General features: G+C 52.1%; 1 protein-coding gene and 3 non-coding genes across 4 annotated transcripts; all 4 read right to left on the bottom strand.

The window, feature by feature from the left end:
* Positions 1-7724: 7724 nt before the first annotated feature.
* Positions 7725-14196, bottom strand: RPL3 (ribosomal protein L3). Its single transcript, XM_036456010.2, has 10 exons — positions 14057-14196; positions 12975-13167; positions 11531-11699; positions 10863-10998; positions 9701-9887; positions 9299-9459; positions 8885-8986; positions 8386-8481; positions 7935-8054; positions 7725-7825 (listed from the first exon to the last, which is right to left on the bottom strand). Exons 1-10 carry the CDS (start codon positions 14057-14059, stop codon positions 7781-7783), a joined length of 1212 nt encoding a protein of 403 aa, XP_036311903.1. The 5' UTR covers positions 14060-14196; the 3' UTR covers positions 7725-7780.
* LOC118731096 lies at positions 9548-9641 on the bottom strand. Its single transcript, XR_004991790.1, has one exon. It is a non-coding gene; the product is annotated as a small nucleolar RNA U83B (small nucleolar RNA).
* On the bottom strand, positions 10999-11052 carry LOC118731108. The gene has a single exon (XR_004991801.1). It is a non-coding gene; the product is annotated as a small nucleolar RNA U82P (small nucleolar RNA).
* On the bottom strand, positions 13509-13572 carry LOC118731040. The gene has a single exon (XR_004991742.1). It is a non-coding gene; the product is annotated as a small nucleolar RNA SNORD43 (small nucleolar RNA).
* Positions 14197-24076: the final 9880 nt, after the last annotated feature.

Below are 24076 nucleotides of genomic sequence, written 5' to 3'. Positions count from 1 at the left end.
GGAAATGAGTCCTTGTCTGATCATCCCCGCGTTTCAGATTATGAGACGGAGGCACATTGTGGTTCAATTGCTTCCTCGAGGTCATGCAGTCGGGGGCAGAGCTGGGATGGGGACCCTGGAAGTCTGGTCCCGGAGCCAGGAGGTCACACAGCTCAGGGATGGGGAGGACAGAAGGCCCCAGGCACGGGGCGTCCGGGAGCGGCCAGGAGCCGGAGGGCCCACCTCACCCCCGGGGCCCCGAGAGGCCCAGGAGCCCCGCTCCCCCAGAGCTGCACACAGACGGGGACGCGGACACACGCCCGGGCCTCGGGGCTGCCGCCGGAAGCTCTCCGCTGCCCCAGCCTTTTTCACTTCAGCTTTTCCCAAAATGCTCGGAGGAAGTGGGGATGCTCCCCGCTCTCACGCGCTGCAACCACATCCCTTCCCGCCCGGTTCTCTGGAAACCGGAGGGCAGCGATGGAAGGGGAGGGCAGGGAAAGAGGCAGCAGCCACGAGGAATCAGCTCCACAGAGGGGAGCCGGGGGGCACGCCGTGAGGGAGGCAAGGTGAGCCCCAGGGTCATCCGTGCCAGGCGCAGGGCGCAGCTGTAAGCAGGGAAGTTAGTCCTGGCCAGTGTGGCTCAGGGGATAGAGTGCCGGACTGTGGGCCGGAGGGTCCCTGGTTCGATTCTGGTCAAGGGCACATGCCTGGGTTGCGGGCTCGATCCTCAGTTGGGGGCAGGCAGGAGGCAGCCGATCCATGAGTCTCTCTCATCATTGATGTTTCTCTCTCTCTCTCTCCTTTCTTCTCCAAAATCAATAAAAATATATTTTAAAAAAAAACAAAACAAAAAAAAACAGGAGTTAGGGGAGGCCTCACAGAGAAAGTGGCATCTCTGTGAATTTGTAGAAGAGGGGCATTCCAGAAGGAGGGAGAGCTGTGCAAAGGCCCTGCGGCAAAGGCCCTGTGGCCGGGGCCGCGCCGTGTGAGAGGGGCGCTGAGGGGAGGACAGCGTGGCCCCGGAGAGTGCTAGAGCGGGCGAGACTGGCCCGGCCCTGACTCCGGCCCTGACTCGGGCTCTGCTCTGCCTCCAGGGCGGCTCGTTGGGGTTCAGGGAAAAGGACGGAAGCCCTTTTTATTACTGTGGTAAAATACACATAACATAAAATGTACTCCTATTTTTTTTTAATATTTTATTGATTTTTTACAGAGAGGAAGAGAGAGGGATAAAGAGCTAGAAACATCGATGAGAGAGAATCATCGACCAGCTGCCTCCTGCACATCCCCCACTGGGGATGTGCCCGCAACCAAGGTACATGCCCTTGACCGGAATCGAACCTGGGACCCTTCAGTCTGCAGGCCGACGCTCTATCCACTGAGCCAAAACCGGTTTCGGCACTCCTACCTATTTTTATTTTTATTTTATTTTTAAATGTACATTTTAGTGGTGCGAAATGCACATGTACATGTTTATACCTCTTCTCATCGTGTAAGCCTGAAGCTCAGTATGGAGAAATGCAGGCTGACTTGGTGTTAACGGGATCGCTCCGGCTGTGGGACAGAGAGCAGACACGAGCGTCCAGAACAGGAGCAAGGAAACCAGACGGAAGGCGGGAGGGCGGGCACAGCCCCAGCGCGGGACCCCCGGGCTCCGCCACGCCCTGCTGCCCTGAAAAACCATTCATTCTTCAATGTGTCTGCTCATGCCTTCCGTCACCTGGTCTTTCAACAGCACTGAACACCTACTGTGTGCTCAGCGCTGCGCTGAGTGCTGAAGGCACAAAAACAGCTGCACAGATACAGCGCTGACTGGGAAGAGAGAGCCCAAAACAGCAAAAATGATCATGTAGTGACAGTCCTGCGGGCGGGAGGTGAGAAACAGAGAGGACAGAAAGAGCAAACATCAGCCCTAGCCAGTTTGGACAGAGCGTCAGTGGGTGGAGCATCAACTTGACGACTGATGGTCCCGGGTTTGATTCCAGTCATGGGCATGTACCTCAGTTGCGGGCTCCTCCTCGGTCGGCCCTGGTCAGGGCACATGTAGGAAGCAACCAACTGATGTGTTTCTCTCACATCAATATTTCTCTCTGTCTTCCCCTCTCTTTTCCACTCTCTCTAAGAAAAATCAATGGAAAAATATCCTCGGGTTAAAAAAAAAAAAACTAGCCGAAACCAGTTTGGCTCAGTGGATAAGAGCGTTGGCCTGCGGACTGAAAGGTCCCGGGTTCGATTCTGATCAAGGGCATGTACCTTGGTTGCAGGCACATCCCCAGTGGGAGGTGTGCAGGAGGCAGCTGGTTGATGATTCTCTCTCATCGATGTTTCTAACTCTCTATCCCTCTCTCTTCCTCTCTGTAAAAAATCAATAAAATATTTTTTTTCAAAAAAGAAATTTATTTATTTATTTAATACCGTAAATAAATAAGGATAAAAGCAAAGCTGCAAACTCCCAGACTCAAAGCCTCATGTAGATCTAGCCAAAACCCTGAGAGCCACGCCAATAGCTGGCAGCTGATGGGTGCGTCAGGCGCAGTGGGCTGTGGGTTGGCCAGACCAGGCAGAGCCACGGGGCGGCCGTGGGAGCCTGGGAGGCAGCCGCCCTCTCTGAGCCCTGGTGTTGCCATCCGTGAAATGGAAAAATGAAGTGTGTGTGTCCATGCCCAGGTGTGTTCACAGACACGGGTGTGTACGTGGGCCGGTGTCCCCTCTGCTCAGGCTCCCTCATAGAGTGGGGGGATGGCACTCCTGCCCTGGGGAAGGGATTGCCTGGTGGGCAGGGTCCCCCAAGGTTGGTGGGTGGAGCCAGGTGGGTGCAGCCTGTGCAGGACCCTCCCTCCGCACTCTGAGTGCCGGCACGGCCCTGGGGGAGCCCGGGCCAGGACCTAGCCTTTGCTGGCTCTTCCCCCACCACACGGAGCCCCCTCAGTACAACCTCAAGGCCTGGGGAGGCCGACACTGGCGGCCGCACACGGTGGAGGCACGCGGCCTGGGAAGCGCTGGTGGGTAGACTGGGGCCGAACGGTGAGACGCCTTGAGTGGCACACCAAGGTGCCCGGCGCAGAGTGGGCGCTTAAATAACGGTCTGCAAATAGGAATCGACGGGTGTGCAGAGCGGCGCCTTGGAGAGCGCCGGAGCAGCAGGGCCTGGCTTTGCTGCTCTGTCAGGCTCAGGGTCCTGCCCGCCCAGGAGGCAGAGAGGCGTCGGGCATTGTGCTGGAGCACGGGGCTTGCGCTCGGGGCCAGATCCGCCGTCCACCCCCGGCTCTCGGTGCGGATCTCGAAGGCTCGCACCAGCCCAGCTCCTCGGGGGGCGCCCAGTGGGGTTCGGCCCCGGGGAGTCTCCGGCAGACCAGGGGGGAGGCCATGGTGTTGGAAGTGCCTCACAGCCAGCTCCCCGGAGGAAAGGCCCGGATGGAGGGTCACCCGCTCCCCTGGTGTAAATGCTTCCACCGGGAGGAGCTGGGCTCAGAGAGGAATGGGGGATGGCATGATGTCTTTTTTCTTTTTTTTTTAAATATATATTTTATTGATTTTTTTTTTTTTTTACAGAGAGGAAGGGAGAGGGCTAGAGAGTTAGAAACATTGATGAGAGAGAAACATCAATCAGCCGCCTCCTATACAACCCCTACTGGGGATGTGCCTGCAACCAAGGTACATGCCCTTGACCGGAATCGAACCCGGGGACCCTTCAGTCCGCAGGCCGACGCTCTATCCACTGAGCCAAACCGGTTAGGGCCACGTGATGTCTTAATGGGCCTTACTGTTGCCTTGCTGGCACGTTCAGGGCCCTGGCCACGATGGAAAACGAAGTGTGTGTGTCCGTGCCCAGGTGTGTTCACAGACACGGTGTGTGCATGGGCCGGGGTCCCCTCCATAGAGTGGGGGGGACGAATCCTGCCCCGCGGAAGGGGTTGCTTGAGCAGCACAAGGCACGTGCCTGCCGGAGGGCGGGGGGTCTTCACACCACCATCCCTGCCTGGGTCCCTGTGTTTCGCCCAGGCTGGGCCCGGCGTGGGGCGGGGCTGCTGACGGAGCTGTGGGAAGGGACGAGGTGGTGGCCGGGAGGATGGGGAAGTCGGCGGCTATCTTTAGCGTCTTCTCTCACAGCACTTTCCTCCACCCGGGGAGTGGGGCTGGGGCACGGTGGCGCCACTTCTCCCGAGTCACATGAAGCCAGTGGCCTGGAGGCCAGCTGCAGGGCCAGGGCGAGGGCCGAGGAGGGTGGGGCCGGCCGTGGCTCCGCGCCCCTACCTGCCGCTGGCACCCTAAGCCCAGCATCCCCCACCGCCCCATCTGTAAGCAAGTGAGCCCACGGAGCCTGTGAGGGCAAAGGGACACGGGGCGGCTGCTGGGTTCCTGCCCCACCCCCACACCTCACAGGAGACTCCAGGCCCCCACAGCTGAGTGGATAACACGGACTCCCTGAGCCTGGGATCTGAATCCCTGCTTGGCCGCTCCTGCGAGTCTGAGCTGAGGGGCTGTTGCTCCGGGCCTGTTCCCTCTTCCTCGCTGTGAAAGCAGGAGTGGTGACAGGAGCACCACTCAGCGCACAGCTCCCAGGGCTGTGATGACCCCTCAGTGAGGTGCAGCGCCTAAGATGCCTGGCGGGCGTGTTCTGGCTTTGCCGCCTCAGAGGATTCTGACTCTGAGCCCACGTTTCCCATCTGTGAAACGGAGACGGTGGCTGCAGGATTAGACAAAGCAGCTCTGAAAGGGGCTGCAGAGGCTTGGCACACAGGAGGTGCTCAAAGACGAGCACCCCGTCCTTCTCCCTTGAGCTAAACGATGCTTTGCAGACAGACCCCTAGGAGCCGGGAAAGGCCAGAGCGAAAGGGTGCTGGTCTCAAATCCCAGCCCTACCAGTTAGACATCGTGTGCCCCCGGGCAAGGGGCTCAGTCTTCCTGAGCCTCAGTTTCTTATCTGTGAAATGGGATAATAACAGACGCCGTTTCAAGGGGAAGATCAAATACACAAATACATACGCAGTACTTAGGGCAGTCCCTCTACCTGCCGGCTTGGCACTGCCCTCTGGAGGCATCCCAAGTCACACGGACGCTGGTATTGTGGGCCAGGGACTGGGCCGTGTTGTGCTGGCGGGCCCGGGGGGCGATGGATGTGGAGGACACAGCAGGACCCTGACATTGTAAGTTCTGATGTGTTGTGGGCTCTGAAGGTTCCTGGGTGCTGCTTCCCGCACTCCCGGGATCAGGGGTGTTCTCTCCCGCCTCCAGTGAGGCTTGGGTGAGGCCTCGCCTGTCTGCCTCCAGCCCTGCTTCTGAGCCTGCTGCTGGCAGGGCGGGAGTTATTTGGGCTCCTGGGAGCAGGCCAGGGGTCTGGGCCTGGCCAGGCTGAGCAGCGACACAGCCCATGGCGGCAGGGACCCATGGGAGATCCAGACATGCAGCTGCGTGCTGAGAGCCGTGCCGAGAGCCGACAGGAGGGTGCAGGCAGCCCCCACTGTCAAGGTTGTCAGCGAGGATCCAAGGGAAGGCACTTTGGGGTTTAGCCCACAAGGTGGCAGCCAGCTGCCCACCCCCACCCCCCACGGCCATCCCCAGGTGAGCTCAGCCAGTCAGTGGCTGTCGTGCCTTTTAAGGCGATGGCTCCCGCCACCTCCTTGTTCCCACTTGCTCAGAAATTCCCAGGTTATTTTTTTAATTTTTTTTCTCCAGGAGGAATGGAATGAGACTCTTTGTTCTGTCACCGCAGGATTCCAGCGGGGCCTGTCTGAGGTTCTGGTGACAGGAAGCACCTGCCAACAGGCACTCAGAGATGCACCCGATGCAAGAGACTGAAGCAGCTCCCCAGGACTGCAGGACCTGGTCTGGGATGCCCAGGCCCATGCACAAGCAAGCTGAGTCCGAGGTGCAGGGAGTAACATTTATTGGGCACCTACTATATGCCAGGCACCTACTATATGGTGGCAAGAGGGACCCAGTGCTGCCTTCACTAGCTTCCTCAGACCTTCCTCCAAGAATCTTGAGGGTCTTTGCATCTGCTATTTCCACAGCTTGAGTTATTCTCCTCATACAACCAAGATAGCAGGTCACCAACAGATGTGACTGAGGCTTGGATCTGTGCTGGGATGTGCCCATGGTCACGCACTGGCGGGGGGCAAGCAGAAATGATGGGGATGTGGGGATGGTCAGCAGCCAAGGGCTCAGCTCCCAGGTCAGGCAAGCCTGACCCTGAAAATGGCCCTACGCAGGTTCCATGTGTGGAGAGATGAGAACAGTTCTTAGGTGGAGGTGTATCTATGGTGCTGGATGCCTGTGCATGTTCTCAGCCTGGAAGCATACTACCCTGGGGATCCTATATTCCCAGAACCATCCTACTATAAACTATCTGTAACTGGACAGAACCCTGGTCAGGGGTTAAGACCTAACCAGGATGTCAGACCAGCAAAGCTCCAGGGCTGGCCTAACTGGGGAGGGAGGCCCAGCAAGATGAGCAAGTGGATTAGGTGTGATCAGCTCAGCCCACTCCCTTAGACCTGCCGGGACACAGCCCTTAGGCCTGGCTCTGCCTTGCTGGACTCGCAGGAATGGAGCTTCAGAGGACACCCTGAGGGGAAGGGATTCTGCCCCACCCCCCAAATAAAAAAATAAAGGCAGGAAGGCCAGCCTGCAGGGCTGGCCCAGCCAGGTGCCACCCTCTCCCACCCCCTGGTGGCTCCATCCTGAAATGCAGCTCCAGCCACTCAACCCTGGATGACAGAAGGGCAGTTAGTAGGGGACGATCATCTGCATTGGCGAAGTGGCCATTTAGGGCTGCTCCAGTTCAGGAGGGGATTCAAACACATGGGGGCCCCAGGCTAGACTCTTGCACACCAAGCCTTACCCTGCCTCTGCCTGTCTTCTCTGGACCAACCTACATTTTAAGGCCTTCCTTCATGGTGGTGCCATGCTCAACCCACACAAGAGGGAACCAGAGCCCAGGTAATTGGTGAAGTCCTGCCAGCCCCCAAAATGCTGGACAGAGCAGTCACTCCAACTGTGGCATCTGTAAGAGCTGATGTGGGAGCAGCCTTGACATGCCAGCTGGAGTTCACCGAGGAAAAACCCTTCCTAGCGGTTTTGAGCTAAAAGCCAAAACTCACCAGCACTCTGGTGCCAAGCTTGGTCAACAGTAGGTGCTCAATATGGTCAACACAGCACAGGGCAGGGCCCAAAAGGGTCCAGTGAGCGCCCAGCTGGGGGAGCCTGGACAAGGTTTAAACGCCACATGGCCATGCTCCTGTGACGCTGGCCAAGTGAAACCAACAAGGCAGGGCCTTCCTTGGCATCAACCCTGGCATTTTCTCCAGCTCCAGGTGCGGGGCAGGCCTCCTGCATGACACCCCTCTCCCACTGCCAGAACTTGGCTGCAGGCCACCGACCGAAACAAGCCTGAACTGGACCCCGCTCCTGCACGGATTAGGAACTACATCGCTCATTTGTACACAACAGACCCAGGGTCTGCCCTGCCGTGCCATGCCCATCACCTCCTTCCCATCTCCACAGCTGCCACCCAAGCTGTGCAAACACTTCTACAGCTGAGCCCCAGCCGCCTCACCCCTAACACTGTTCACACAGCTTACCGCCCCCGGCTGGCTTTGAAGTTCAGGGGCAGACCCAGACTCCAGGCATGGGGTAGGGCAAAGGAGAGCAAATGGGGCCAAGAGACCAAGGGCAGCACGCCTATGGGAGCACGCGGGCCATGTGGAAATAGCCAAGAACGGGAGAAGTCAAACCAAAGACAGTTATCACTGGAAAATAACTTTTATTGAGAGCCCACCAACAGCACAACCTGCTCCTGACATTAGGCTCCTTCTTCCTTTGCGATCCGGTCCTTCTTGAGTGGTCCCTGTCGGAAAAGGAGAGGTTAGAGGTGGAGGAAGGGACCAGAGATTTCCGGGCAAGCCTCCCAGCCCAGCCCCAGGTGGGCAGCGGACAGCTGCCAGGTCGGTGCTCACCATGAACGCCTTCTTCTCCTCCACGGTCTGGAAGCGGCCGTGGCCGAACTTGGAGGTGGTGTCGATAAACTTAAGGTCAATCTTCTCCAGGGCCCGCCGTTTGGTCTGCACCAACAGGGACTGTGGCCAAGAGGAGAAACGGTTAGTTAGAAGAGCTGGGCTTTCTCTGCACCTTCTTACTCCCCAGACCTCCCTGGAGGCGGAGGGGCAGTCTGGTCTGGCTGGTTGTATCCAAGGAGCTGGCCCAGCACGTGCAAGCAGAAGCAAACAGCTGGGCCAGACTGGAATTTCCTCCTCCAGGACTTCAAAGACCGTGTGGAAGGAGCAACAAATCCCCCTTCCTTTGAACTCCCCTCCCTGATGGCTCGGCCTGTCTGTGGATTGTTCCTGTTAATAAACTCTGCTCCCTACAGGTTCCCGGTGCAGGTGCCACCCGGGGCCCAAGCCTCACCTTGCGGAGGGTGAGCACTCGCTTCTTGGTTCCCACCACACAGCCTTTCAGCATGACGAAGTCATTGGTCACTTCGCCGTAGTGGACAAAGCCACCCTGGGAAAGAGCAGGGCCATCAGGTCAGCACATACCACACGGAACCCTTCAGGTTCAGGGTGTCCCCAGCCACCCCCAGGAATGCTCTCCTGCAGCCTGACTGGGACACTGCCAGCGCTCATTCCCGAGCCTCACCAACAGCAGCTGGGCCGGAGCCCCCGTTTCTCTCCCACCCCAACCAGAGGACCGATGACAGGCCATTTCCAGAGAACAGAGCTGGCTGCTATGCAGGGACCAGCAATTGACTGCAAACTTGGCCTCATGAGTCAGGCAGGCCCGAACAGGATCAGGGACCCAGCCCTACTGGCTGAGCCTGGGGCAAATCCACAAAGGGGGGTGACATCTGCCAGACCCAGGGCCTCAGAGGCCAGAGAAGACAGCTGGCTCCCAGCTCGTTCCTCACCAGAGGGTTGATGCTCTTGTCAGACAGGTCGTAGTCGGTGGAGGCGTTGTTCTTGATTAGCTTGCCGTCCTTGATGAGGTAGCCCTGGCCAATCTTATAGATCTGCACAAGGGAGAGAGCGTAAGTAAGCCTTGGGAAAGAGGACACAGGCAGGATGGCCGTTAGGGACAGTAATGCCCACTGAGCGGTGGCCTAGCCTGCAAAGGACTCTGGGAAAGCAGTTCTGAACTCAGTCCTGATGGGGTGCCCCAGACTCAGAAGTTACACACAAGCCAACAAGGACAGCTAATTCCAAGTGACACCCAGAGGCTCCCCCACAAATAGTGGTGACAAGACTAACTCTCCTTCCTATGATGGGGTCACCTTTCCCCTCCCAGGGTTGAACCCCTGAATGACCCCATCTAAGCACCTCACCTTCTTGTTGATCTCGGTGCGGTGATGGTAGCCTTTCTGGCCAGCCCGGGCCACCGAGAAGGCCACCCGGGCAGGATGCCACGCCCCGATACAGGCAACCTTCCGCAGCCCTCTGTGGGTCTTGCGTGGCAGCTTCTTGGTGTGCCAGCGGCTGGTGACCCCTGGAATGGACATAGGCTGTTACTGGGGTGCCAGGCACTCTTGACATCGGCCCTTGCCTGCTGAGAAGACCCAGTCGGCAACCACAGGGCTGTTCTCAGAAGGAAGGCAGCAAGGAATGTTTCCGCACAGTGACTCGGGCGCTGTGCCCAGCGCTCATTCCAGAGCCTCATCACTGAACAGCAGCTGGGAGACCCTCCTCCAGAGTTTAAGCCCAGCAACCTGGGCCGCTGCCCAGCTCACCTTTGTAGCCTTTGCCCTTGGTCACTCCGATGACATCAATCATCTCATCCTGTCCAAACACCTGGTTCACGGGGACCTGCTGCTCCAGCCTCTCCCGGGCCCAGTCCAGCTTCTCGGCCACCGTGCCTCCGTTCACCTGGATCTCCATGAGGTGGGCCTTCTTCTGGCGCAGAGGAAGCAGGCGCATCTAGAAGGAAATGGACGCAGCTCAGCCCCCTGCTTCAAGTTCTCCAGCAGAAAGAACATGGTGACCTGACTGCCCACTGGGCACAATTCCCCTTTCAGTAAGACACACACGGCTCACACCAAGATATGCCCACTTGCCCAGATCCCGGCACCAACAACCCGAATGGTCCTGTCCACTGACTGTTCTTTGGACAGTGCCTTTCAGGTACTGCCACCTACCTCGCTCTATTAGCTACCAACAATTCACCTACATTTTGGAGAGCAGGGAAACACTGCAGCCAACTGTATAAACTGCAAGCTTAGAAAAGGAAACAAATGCAGGCCTAAAGCTTGTAGCCGCCCTACAGAACTTTCCTCAGTGGACTGATGTGGTCACTAACTACACAAGGCCACTCAGCACTCAGGAGTGGGGCTTACACCCAGGGAGGGGCCCAGAGCACCGAGGCCCTCCCTATCCAGGCCAGGCCTCCTTCTGCCAGGTGTGCGATGCAAACAGGCATTACTTCACCACTGACTCTTCACTCCTTTCAGTAGTCAGACACTGACACTTAATCATGAGTCACCACCAATTCCTTCAACCAGTTTTCATTACAACGGGGCATCGTTTCCCTAATAACCAAAAGGGACACAGTGCCCTCTGCTGACAAGGGACAGAAAGACCAACCTACAAGTGGAAGTACTGGATGTCTTTCTGTCCAATGGGCCATGACCTGGTCCTAAGAACCGTCTGGCCCGTTGCTGTGTTAATTTCAAATATCCCCCAGGCTGCTCACTGACCGATCTCCTAAATCTCCTAAGTTTTGATGAACCTGAACCAGTCTAACCAGCCCCCTAAGTCCCCAAGTCTTATCACTTAGAGGATGGACTGGAGGTGACTGAACCTCCCAAATAGGCAGCATCTGATATTCGAAGCCCCACGTGACCATAAGCCCCCGCCAGAAAGGAAGCTGCAGGGGGCACCCTGGCAAGTGCTCACCTGGGTGTGGGCGATGACGCGGATGACCTGGCAGTACTTCTTCATGCTGTTGAAGTCCTTCTCCAGCTGCTTCTTGCCATCGTCGTCTTGCCACTTCTTAGAGTACTTGGTGAAGGCCTTCTTCTTGGACTTATGCCTTCAGGAGCAGAGCAGAGTTGGGGAGGGGCCGGGTGCAGGCCTTCATCACCCTCCAGGGGGTGAGAGGAAGGCACACGGGCACCATGTGGGGATGGGGCTCATTGCCGGCTTCTAAGGAGCCTTTTCCACCGGCAAGCGGAGCCTGGATGGAGCTCATCGGGCAAAGCCGAGCGGAGCTGGGCAGAGGTCCACAAGATTAATACAAGTCACCAACATCCAAGCACACGCTAATTCTTGCTCCGGTCTAGCCATTACCCAGACCACACACCCAGGCAGGACTGCTATCTCTTGATTTCTCATGGGACTTTCAATACTTCCCAGAAAGTAAGAAAGAAAATACTGAAAACTGAGTCCTAAGCCAACACCCACTAAGCTGCTCCCAGCTCAGGAAATCAACTGCTCCAAGGGCTGCCTCCAGAATTGTTCTGTTCGAGGCAGCTAAACCCCCCCCCCCCCAGCGCACCTCCCATCACACTGAGCAGCCCTGCACACGTGCTCCTCCCAGCCCTCACCTAGGACCCCTCCCTTACCAGTTCTTATAAAAGCGCCTTTTGCACTCATCGCTGATGTGCTCAGCAAAGATGGTTTTGAAGGTGCGGAGGCCCCGGGGGGTCTCCACGTAGCCCACGATGCCTACCACCACCATGGGCGGTGTCTCCACAATGGTCACGGCCTCCACAACTTCCTTCTTGTTCACCTCTGCGGAGAAAGCAGGCAGTCAGACTCCAGTGGTCTACCGAGAATCCCCAAGGGTTAGTGTTTTACACAAACTGTCAAGTGCTCATGTAGGCTGGGAGGGCAACTTGCTTATAACACAGGTTACAGAAGCAGGGCCCACGTCAGCATACACCGACCACTTTTAGCTTAAAAAAATATAGGACCTGCCCCGCCTGTGTGCTCAGGGGTTAACATTAGCCTATGAAGCAGGAGATTCCCAGTGAAGACACATGCCCCAGTTGCAGGATCCATCCCCAGTAGGGGGCATGCAGCATTAATTTTTGTATCTCTCCCTTTCCCGTCCTCTTTGGAACCAAATATATATATATATGAATAACCCTAATAAGGCAACAGCATGGTTTTCATTCTCTTTGTCATAGAAAGCTCTGTAGACAACACATTTCTTACTACCTGGATAATACAAGCACTCAAAGTCTAAAAGGGTGTCAAGATATCTCTACGGCCAAAGCCGGTTTGGCTCAGTGGATAGAGCGTCAGCCTGCAGACCAAAGGGTCCCGGGTTCGATTCCGGTCAAGGGCATGTACTTTGGTTGCGGGCACATCCCCGGTGGGGGGTGTGCAGGAGGCAGCTGATGGATGTTTCTCATTCTCTATCCCTATCTCTTCTCTGTAAAAAATCAATAAAAATATATTTTTAAAAAAAGATATCTCTATGGTCAGGTAGACATCAGCTACCATGGTTAAGTAATCAGGGCAGTGTTCCACTTGGCAAGTTTTCTACTTCGAAACTCACAACCCAGCCCTAACCGGTTTGGCTCAGTGGACAGAGCATCGGCCTGCGGACTCAAGGGTGCTGGGTTCAATTCTGATCAAGGGCATGTACCTTGGTTACAGGCCTATACCCAGTAGGGAGTGTGCCTGAGGTAGATGATGTTTCTCTCTCATCCATGTTTCTAACTCTATCCCTCTCCCTTCCTCTCTGTAAAAAATATATATTTTTTAAAAAACAACCTTACAACCCAGGGCAGTCTTCATGCCTTTTAGGTCCGCATACTTCTCTACGCTGTGGCTCTTGACAAATTTACCCACACCATGCTCCTTGATGTCAATACATCCCTCCAACCTACAAATGGTAGTGCCAGCCACCTGGGAATGTTAATAGTCTTAAAAAATCGTTTGAGATGTTCTGTTGGTTTCTCAAGTCTCCCCTTTTACAGCTGGGCCCCAACTAGTCCAGTCCCCACCCTCAATCCCTAACTCCCCACCAGCTGGGAGGACCACACAGCGTGTACGTACTGGATCCTGGCCTGTCCACCTCCCGCACGATGTGGGTCATGCCGGCCTTGTAGCCCAGGAAGGCTGTGAGGTGGACTGGCTTGGAGGAGTCATCCTTGGGGAAGCTTTTCACCTTCCCCCGGTGCCGGCTGCTGCGCTTCCGAGGCAGGAAGCCCAGGGACCCATGCCTGGGAGCAGAGAACTTCCTGTGAGACTAAGGAAAAGACCGACATTTAGTACCAAAACTTGTAATTCACTTCTGGGTTCCCAGATGTCCAAATGGTCCCATGAGGGGTCTCGGCAGTGCTGAATCCAGACCCAGCTAAACTGGGTTTGCCTTTTGTAGCATCGCACATCCTGCTGTATTCATCTCAAATGCTCTTTACAATTTAGCAAGATGAACTACCCCCCTTTTCTCTAAATCAGATTAAGAGGTGGCTTTATTAGTCGTAAAGTTCCTGAGCACCGAGACTTCTGGGACAGGCAGATGGGCAGCAGGTAATGGCACTAGAGGCTCCTGTGCCCGCGGTGACACAGGCCACGAGAACGCAGAGCCAAATCAGAACATGACATTCAGCACAGAGTCTCTGTCCGCCCGTCAGTAAGTTCATCATTTGTGGTTTCTGGGAACTCGAGGCCCAAGTTGTCCCAAGCGTCCCTGAAGTTTCGGAATGTGGACTCAACGCCCTCTACCGTCTCCCCTCCTGCCGACTGCTTTGGTTCCTAAACCTCCCAACTGGCAAGAATTATGTCGTCTGGCTCCCCGCCCACGTCTAGGACGGCCTGGCTGAAATGCTCACCGACTCCCATCTAAACTAGGACCAAATTGGTAAGGCCGAGACCCAGAAACAGCCCGTGGCTTAAAAATTGTCGGACCCGGGCACGCTAGCCCAGCTCAGGCCTTCTCCCCAGCAAAGCGATAGGGCCAAGGCCAACCACAGGCCTCGGTGTTTCCCGAAAATAGGCCTGGCTGCGGCCCCCGCTGAGCGTCCTGTGCTCTCACAGCCGGTCCTCGGCGCTGGGGGAGCCGCGATGGCGCCGATGCGCCGCGGACTCAGCCATGCCGCCATGGCCGGGGAGGAAGACGCTAAGAGAGAACGTACCATGCCGCCGCCAACGCTGCCGGTAGAGATCGGCCGGCGCTCGGCGTGCGATATATAAAGCCCCGCCTGGCTCCGCCTCTTCCGGCGTACGAGCGCGCACCCGCGGCGGACGTCGGGTCAGGGGGCAAGCACCGATTCCCCTTTCCACGCATGCGCGTCCTCGCCTTCCAAACTCCAGCGGGACGGGAGTTTGGAAGGAGGCGTTGGAGCCGCTACGGCGAGCGCCTGGGTTCAAACTTAGTAAAACGCCGCGGAAATGTGGCCGAGGGCTTCCTGCAATAAATGTACAGCAGATTCGGACGCGCCATTCCTCTGAAGGAAGATAGCTGGCTGCGTCGCTTCTTTTCACATTGAATGCAGTCACCTCTGGGGTTGAATAACTCAGCTGTGGGCTTCTGCCCAAAACAGTTTCACGCACGGAACCCATTTCCGTCCCGCTCAGTGGATCAGGTTTGTTGCCATTTTGCAGGCACGCAGTTGGAAAGCGTTGCGCTGCTCTAAGTGGGAGAGAAAAGATCGCACCCCTGGTTTTCTGACTTCCAACCGAGAGCCCCTTCCACTGCACCCACTTGCCTTCAGTATGTCCTAATGTGGGCCCTGGCCGGTTTGCCTCAGTGGATAGAACATCAGCCTGCGGACTGAAGGTCCCTGGTTCGATTCCAGTCAAGGGCACATGCCCTTGATCCCTAGAAGGGGGACGTACAGGAGGCAGAAGATCAATGATTCTCTGATTTTTCAATCTCTCTCTCCCTCTCGCTTCGTCTCTGAAATTAATGAAAATATATATTTTTTTTAAAAAAAAAAAGATTTAACAAAGAATGCCACTGAAGATCCTGGACAAACTTGGCAGTCAAGAGAAAGGACAGCATCCATAGACCTGCACTGCAGTATAGCTCACTGGGATATTGCCTTGCATCTCAGTTTCCCACTTGTCAAAAAGAGATTTATTCATTCATTTAACAAATGTGGGGGACCCTTTCCCCCGCCCCACGTGGGAGTCCATTTTGTGGGACTCTCCCTCTCCCCACGTGGGAGTCTAGACTTGTTCTTCAACAAACCTCCACCTTTGCTATAATAAAAATTTGAAAAAAAAACACCCCCACACACAAATGTGCCCTGAGCCTGCCCTGCCTAAGAATGGCTGTAAGGAGTCAGCTGGGTGTGGAGAAGCCAGCGAGGCGGTGGGGATAGGTAGAGGGCTTTCACTCTTCCATGCCAGCCCTCACGGCGGGTGCCTGGAAAGGGGCACTGAGGGCACTGCATTGTAGAGTGCTCCTCTCTACCTAATTACCCTATCAAGGGTAATTATCTATTCTGGTAAAGGTCACAAAGGAGCAGAATCGGGAGACACTCAGGATGGATGGGATCTGGAGAGTACTTGTGTGAGTCTCTGGGGCTATAGGGGTGGGAAGAGGAAGCAGGAAGGGCCCAAGTCAGGATACCCATTTTGGAATATGAGGTATATAGTGTTATTTCTTAAAGGGCGAGATAAATTTATATGTGTGGGTTTGGATTCATTTATGGGGTTAACTGCATCCTTTCTCCTTCCAAGAACATGTCTTAGGCTAAAGAAAAAGGTGAGGGAGTGATGAAGGGAAATAAGACGGGATCTCACCCAAACACATTGCAGAACTCCGCCTATGCTAGAGTAGCCCCCCATTTGGTTCTGAGCCTGTGTGAGGCCAAATATAAACCATGACAATGAGGAGTTACATGCTTGGCGATATCCACACGATAAAAAGAAGCCATTGCCATGTGCGCATACAGCAAGGATGCAGCAGTCTGCAAGCCAGGAAGCAGGTCCTCGCCAGAACCTGAGCATGCCGGTACCTGGTGTGAAGCTTCCTGGCCTCCAAAACCCTGAGAAATAAATTTTTTGTTGTTTAAGCCGCCTCCCCCCCCCCCCGCCCCCACTATCCCTCCACTCCCCCCACCCACCCACCCCAACTCAAAACCAGCCAACCAACCAGTGGCCAGAGTGCACTGTGCCTGAAATCTGAAATAAAACCTGAAACAAACTCCTCTAGGGAGAAGAATCTCCACAAAATACCACGGCCTGGGGGAGTCTATTTTGAAGTAGTGGCATTAGAAAAGCTTTAAGTTAAAAAAATTTGGCTCTCAAAAGAAATTTCAATCATTGTGCTGTTGATATTTGGCTCTGTGGACTAAATGAGTTCGCCAACCACTGCCCTAGGCCTTTACTACGCTGGGCAAGGGGGGATGGTACGCAATATGCAAGATACACGCATACCAGGCAGGGGCTGGGCCGGGGACCTGGTCTCAGCTCAGTCACTACTCTGTGTCCTTGGGGAGGTCCCTGGTGTATTCTTCCCCTTTCTCAGCCTCAGTTTCCTTTTCTGTAAGTATAGATAATAGGACTTCAGGGAAAGAGGGTATATGAAAATGTGCCAATTGTGAATGTAGAGTGCTCCTCCCTACCTAATTACCCTATCAAGGACACTTTTATATTCTAGTAAAGGTCATAAAAAGAAGACCTGAACAAATGGAGGGACATCCTCAATTCATGGATGGACTCACCTAATGTCTTTAAAATGTCAATTGTCTCCAAATTAATATGTAAAGGATTGGGGGGGGGAGGGGGGAAAGGGAGGGACTCATAGACTGATTCTAAGATTTATATGAAAAATCAAGGTCCTTACAAATGTAAGGCATTTTTTGGGTGAAAAAATATGGAGCCAAGAAGAGAACTTCCTCCACCAAATATTAAGACATATTACAAAATCATAGTAATAAAACCATGTAGAGGCAGAAAACCACCAAATATTAAGACATATTACAAAATCATAGTAATAAAACCATGTAGAGGCAGAAAACCAGGCAGAAAAATGGGCTGGAATACCGAGCAAAGACATAAGCCAGCTACAAATGGGAACTTGGTCCATGAACACGTGACATTGCAAACCAGTGGGGAGAGCACAGACCATTTAGCAGAGTTAGAGGCACTGGTTCACTAGCTGGAAAAATTAATTAATATGGATCTTGCAGTAGGTTGAATAGTGGTCCCCAAAATATATGTCTACCTAGAACCTCTGAATGTGGCCTTAAAATAATTCTGTGTCAAAGAGGCATATCTTGGGGTGACATATTCTGGTTTTCTTCGATGATGTTTCTGCACAGGGAAATGGTGCACATCCCGTTAGCCTGTAGGCAGCTCTGTATCCAGAAACACGAAAAGACTTTCAATAAAGACAGCAAATATGGAACAACACAAATGCTATCAACCTATTTATTTAAAGATTACAGCCTGGCTAGCATGGCTCAATGGTTGAGCATCAATTTATGAACCAGGAGGTCACAGTTTGATTCTAGGTCGGGGCATATGCCTGGATTTCCGGCTCAATCCCAGTAGGGGGCATGAGCCAGAAGCCAATTCCAGCATGTCAGCAGGGCTGAATCATCTGGAGATGGCTGAGGGCATTTCCCCACACCTAAAAGATTTGGATAAAGGATTGCTGGCTGCCAGACACCTAAAGGCATTTCAATCTATGTGTTATTGCCTCCTGCTGGCCAAACACCTGAACAGCTGTAGGCAATTCCCCAATCTGACAATGGATTCTGTATACCAAACCCTGACCTTTGTTGTATATCTACTTTGCCTTAAGACAATTTGTGTTAATAAAAAGCAAGAGTCCTGAGACAAGAGAGAACTTAGTTCCTTTAGCAAAGTCTTCTCTGGCTCCCCATGATGCCTTCCAGAAGTATGTTTCGACTCTGGACTCTTGATTAATTTACACATAGCGCTTCTCCAGGTTCCTGAACCTTCTAGATGCTGGATTAAGACCACTGACACTAGGCGTGAGGAGGCAGCCATGCACTGAGCCTCTAGATCACTTATAAAATAATTTGGGGCAAGCTGATTTTTAAGTATTGCAAGCACAATTTTAATATGCAAATTAAGTTTTACAACCTGAAAATAAAAAGAAATTTCTTTTTTTTAAAAATATATTTTATTGATTTTCCACAGAGAGGAAGGGAGAGAGAGAGAGAGAGTTAGAAACATCGATGAGAGAGAAACATCTATCAGCTGCCTTCTGCATGCCCCCCAATGGGAATGAGCCCTCAACCAACGTACATGCCCTTGACCGGGAATTGAACCTGGGACCCTTGAGCCCGCAGGCCAACACTCTATCCACTGAGCCACACTGGTTTCAGCATAAAAAGAAATTTCTCAAGTTTGGCTTTATTATCTTTATTGTAATATTTTGTATTCATTAATTTATGTTCTTACTTTTATACATTTTTTTTTTGTTTCTAATTTTGGGTGGTTCACTCTTTGGACCTTTATCTGATTTCTTAATTTGGTTGCTTTACTCATTAATTTTCAGCATTTTTTCTAGGGTAAGCATTTAAGATTTTAAAAATTCCTTCTGCATACTACTTTCACTGTATCCTCCAAATTACAATTTTAAGGTTTTTTTTAGTTTTAAGTATTTTCTATTTTCTTTTTTTTTAAGGTATATTTTTATTGATTTCAGAGAGGAAGGGAGAGAAAGAGAGAAACATCATGATTAGAGAGAATTATTGATCAGCTGCCTCTTATATGTCTCATACTGGAGATCAAGCCCACAACCCACATGTGTCCTGACTAGAAATCAAACCAATAACTTCCTGGTTCAGAGGTCGATGCTCAACCACTGAGCTACGCCAGCCGGGTCAATCTTTCAATTCAGAGTGAGGTATGTACAGTCATTACGTTGCAGAATGACTTAAGGTTCTGTCAATTTTAAAAATATATTTAAAAAAAATAAATAAAAATATATTTTATTGATTTTTTACAGAGAGGAAGGGAGAGAGAGAGAGCTAGAAACATCAATGAGAGAGAAACATCGATCAGCTGCCTCCTGCACACTCCCCACTGAGGACGTGCCCGCGACCCAGGTACATGCCCTTGACCGGGATCGAACCTGGGACCTTTCAGTCCGCAGGCCAAAGCTCTATCCACCGAGCCAAACCAGTTTCAGCTGTTAATTTTCAATGGAATATATTTTGCATCTATTTGATTTGCGAGAGTGAAAATTAATAATTGCAACTAAAATTGCGGTCAGGAAGGGGGAGCTCCCGTGCCCTACTGCTCATTCTCAATTACCCTGAACAGGAAGAGACATACTTGGCCTCTCCAACTGGGAGGTGCATTGCTTCCCTACCCACAGCAAGAAGGAAGGCTTTCCACTGAGCCAAACTGGTTCTGGCTACGCATGAATCCTTACAGCTCATTTTTGTTGTTGGTACTGTGAGTGTCCCCATTTCACAGCCAGGGAAACCAGTTTCGGCTCACCCTAAACTCTTACTTTCCTCCAATGAGCTTTCATTTTTCCTTTGCTAGTGACTTCCGTGCCCCACCCTGCTCTCTATTTTAAATGATTCCTCAGGGAATCGCTACTTGCTAGATGAGATCTGCCTGATTTTATGAATCATTTTATAAAGCCAATTAGATCTTCAAATTTCCTCAGCTGAGTTTTGTTTTTTAGGGAGAGAGGAAAGAAGAGAAATATTGCTCGTTGCCTCCCACCCTGACCAGGGATTGAACCCTCAACCTGGGTATGTGCCCTGACCAGGAATCTAATCTGCAACCTTTTGATTTATGGACAACATGCCAAGCAACTGAGCCACACCAGCTAGGGCGGTCCTTTTTCATTTCTGCCGGATGGTTTTTGACGGTCTCTAGTTCCTGTTGATTGCTTCATTAGTTCTTCAGTACGTCAAATATGCCGAAACTGGTTTGGCTCAGTGGATATAGCGTTGGCCTGTGGATTGAGGAGTCTCTGGTTTGATTCCTGTCAAGGGTATGTGCCTTCGTTGTGGGCACATCCCCAGTAGGGGGTGTGCAGGTGGCAGCTGATGAGATGTTTCTCTCTCATTAATGTTTCTAGCTCTCTATCCCTCTCCCTTCCTCTCTGTAAAAAATGAATAAAATATATTTTAAAATATATATTCCCATTTTATATCAGGATCACGACATCTGAATCCTTTGCTGGCCTGATTCTGCTACTTATTATTTCTGCTGATTTTATCTTGCTATCTTGTTGATTTGTGTGTTTTGTGATATTTTAACTTTGAGCTCTTATTTGGGGAAATTTTATCTGCTGGAATTTTCCAAGGCTTGGATTGAGAAGATTTGCATTTTCCTGGGCCCTGCGGGGGTCACCAACCCAGCACCATTTGAAGCAAAATTCTCAATCTGGGATTCTTCAGAGTAGGCAGACAGAGTGAACTAGGGCAGGAGGGCTGGCTGGATAAGGTCAGGGTCCCCCTCTATCCTATGTGAAGCCTAAGACCTCGCCCTCTGCCCTCTGGCTCAGGCTGCCACAGGGAGCATGTACCTCTGGACATCAAAGCCTGCTGTGGGGTCCAAATCAGACCGCGCCTTGGTGGGCCCAGCCGCCTCCCTGGTCTCCAGTTCCACCTCAAAGCTGCTACCATTTCAGGGCGGCAGGGAGCAGACACCGTGTCCAGGAAGATCACCTCTCTGTGTTCACGCCTTCCTTCCTTTTTGGTCTTTTTTGCCATCCATTCTTTTTTCCGTAGCATTTTCTTTTTTTTTGGCTATGTAGACTTTCATATTGTTGGTTCTGTTCTTTTTCTTCGTAATATTATTTCTCTGAGGTTTCCAGAGATGCTTATTTTAAAGACTAGAGGCCTGGTGCATGAAATTTGTGCACTCAGGGGTTGGGGGTCCCCTCAGCCCAGCCTATGCCCTCTAGCAGTCCAGGAGCCCTCGGGGGATGTCTGACTGACGGCTTAGGCCCCACAGTCAGACATCCTTAGTGCTGCTGAGGAGACAGAAGAGGCTCCCACCACCGCTGCTGTGCTCGCCAGCTGTGAGCCTGGCTTCTGACTGAGCGCCACTCCCCTGTGGGAGCACACTGACCACCAGGGGGCAGCTCCTGCATTGAGCGCCTGCCCCCTGGTGGTCAGTGCATGTCATAGCAACATGTGGTTCCACCGTTCAGTCGATTTGCATATTAGCCTTTTATTATATAGGATAAAGTCTTTTTTTTAAATATTTTTATTGATTTTTTTACAGAGAAGAAGGGAGATAGATAGAGAGCTAGAAACGTCAATGAGAGAGAAACATCAACCAGCTGCCTCTTGCACACCCCCTACCGGGGATGTGCCTGCAACCAATGTACATGCCCTTGACCGGAATAGAACCTGGGACCTTTCAGTCTGCAGATCGACGCTCTACCACTGAGCCAAACCAGCTTTGGCTAGGATAAAGTCTTATCTTTCGCTAACTTCATCTCATCTGCAGTGGCTTCATGGCCCGCTTGCCGTGTGGTGGATTTGTGCCTATGGGATTTCAATAAGGCTTTTGGAATTTGGGTTTCCAGCCTCATGTGGAGGGGCAGGGTTTTGTTTCCCCTTGTCTTTCTCTTTCTCTCTGAGCTTGCCCTGCCTGTCCAGGCTTGGATTGTTGTTGCCTCTACCCAGGTTTGCCAGCCCACGATCCAGAAGCAGACCTCACAGTGGCGTTTTAGGGTTCCTCCTCGGACACACTGGGGACATTCGGCCTCAGGGGAGGAGCCAGCAGGAGGCTTGCTTCAGCATTCGCTGTGCACGCAAGAGCTCTGAATCCCTGTCCTCCCTCCCTGCACCCACCGCTTTCTCTAAGCCGCAGTCCCAGGCAGGGACCCTGCCACTTTATTTTTTTGCTCCCCAGTGGCAGAGTGCCATCCTTTGTCGCTGGCTTCAGACAGAGGCCTGGCTCAGGTTCTGTCTCTCGTGGTGTCTACTTGGACCCACAGCCCCACGCCCTTGGCTTCAGCCCTCTCGCATTGCTCTGTGAATGGAGCAGAAGTTTCTGTTGGTCTGTGGTTATGGTTGTTATCTAGTCCCATGCAACAGACACTCCATGGCTTTGTGGCTCAAAACAACCGCCGTTTTATTGTGTCAAGATGTTGCGCTTGCCGAAACCGTTTGGCTCAGTGGACAGAGCGCCGGCCTGCAGACTGAAGGGTCCCAGGTTCGGTTTCTGTAAGGGCACGTAGCTTGGTCTCGGGCACATCCCCGGTAGAAGGTGTGCAGGAGGCGGCTGATTGATGTTACTCTCTCATCGATGTTTCTAACTATCTCTCTCCCTTCCTCTCTGTAAAAAATCAATAAAAAATATTAAAAAAAAAAAAAAAAAAGATGTTGCACTTCAGGTCACCAGATCCACCCGGGTCAGGGCATATACTCCGGTTTTGGGCTCAATCTCCAGTAGGGGGCGTGCAGGAGGCAGCTGATAGATGTTTCTCTCATGGATATTTCCATCATCGATGTTTCCATCTCTCTATACCTCTCCCTTCCTTTCTGTCTCTCTCTCTCAAAAAGAAAAAGAAAGAAAAGAAAAAAAAGGGGGGGGGGGAAAGTGCCTGAGGCAAATGTTTAAATTAGTAATAGCCCAAGCAACTCACCCTCACACAGACCTAACACCTTCTATACCAAAGAGGCCTCAAGGGGGCAGCAGAGGAGCAAAGGCGCGATGCCCCTTGGCCTGGGCTGGCGATTCCAACTGGCAGGATGTGTAGGCAGCTCTGGGTTTGCAAAAGCTTGACCTACAAAGAACAGCTTGACGCCCACCTTTGGCCTCGCCGCTAACGCAGAGCAGAAAGTACATGCAGACGGTAGAAGAGATGTCTCCATAACCTGCGTGGTAGCTCTCAAGTAAGGCTTCATGCAGGAGCCTGGAAACCTACTCCCCTTTTATAGCTTCACGGTTTTAGGAAAATGCCTCCATATCTTGTATCTATCTTGTTGAAAACCATCTGGGAGGGGGAGGCTAATAATGTGCACTAAGCTCTTTCTTTGTATCAGGCACATTTTATGCATTCTGTCAGTTAATTAATCCTGACAATAGTCCTCAGAGGTAGCTACTATGCTTATTTTTTTAAAATATATTTTTATTGATTTCAGAGAGGAAAAGAAAGGGAGAGAGAGAACCATTGATCGACTGCCTCCTGCATGCTCCCTCTTTGCCCATTTTTTAATTGGATTGTTTTCCTTTTGTTAAGTTTTATGAGTTCTTTATATATTTTGGATATTAACCCTTTATCAGCTGTATAACTGCCAAATATCTTCTCCCATACAGTGAGCGCTCTCTCTCTCTCTCTCTCTCTCTCTCTTTTTAAAATTATATTTTATTGAATTTTTTACAGAGGAAGAGAGAGTGATAGAGTTAGAAACATCCATGAGAGAGAATCATCCATCAGCTGCCTCTTGCACACCCCCTACTGGGGATGTGCTCGCAACCAAGGTACATGTCCTTGACTGGAATTGAACCTGGGACCTTTCAGTCCGCAGGCTGACGCTCTATTCACTGAGCCAAACTGGTTTCGGCGCTTATCTCTATTTATTTATTTTTTTTTTTCAGATGAGGAAACAGGCCCAGAGAGGAGAAACCATTTGCCGAAGGTCACACAGTGACTGTGGGGGGAGACAAGACTTTCATCCAAGAATATCTGAGTTTGGAACTCAGGTTCCTAAGCACCACCCTTCCTGAGATTTGATTCATGGGTGTGATCGAAGCTTAGTGCGGGAAGATTAGGGACAGTGTCTAAGTTCTTCAGTCTCATGCCCCGATGCCCAGCACCAAGCCTCCTGCAAGGTGGGCTCTGAAGAAATATTTATTGAATGAATACATGAATGACTATTAGTCACTGATCTGAATATCACTCACCGATTTGGCCCATCACACTTGCACACATTTTCCCCCTATGTTATAATTTTAAAATTAAATATAATTTACATATAGTGAAAATTACCCTTTTTATGGACAGTTCTGCAAGTTTTGACAAACATAGTTAGTCAATCATGTAATCACCATAAAGAAGAGATAAAATGGTTCTATCACCCCTCTACATTTCACATGCTGCTTAGAAGTAAATTCCACACCCTCCCCTGTCACGTCAGCCCCCTCCTAGACCCTCCCAGCCCCTGGCCTGTTTTCTCTCCCTATGCTCTTGCTTTCACCTGAATGTCACATGAAGAGAAACATGCAATCTGCAGTCTTTAGAGTCT

Source organism: Pipistrellus kuhlii, unplaced genomic scaffold (genome assembly GCF_014108245.1).
Source record: "Pipistrellus kuhlii isolate mPipKuh1 unplaced genomic scaffold, mPipKuh1.p scaffold_m20_p_3, whole genome shotgun sequence".
NCBI lineage: Eukaryota > Metazoa > Chordata > Mammalia > Chiroptera > Vespertilionidae > Pipistrellus > Pipistrellus kuhlii.
The sequence above is the reverse complement of the archived record's forward strand: the minus strand, read 5'-3'. Positions and strand labels throughout refer to the sequence as shown.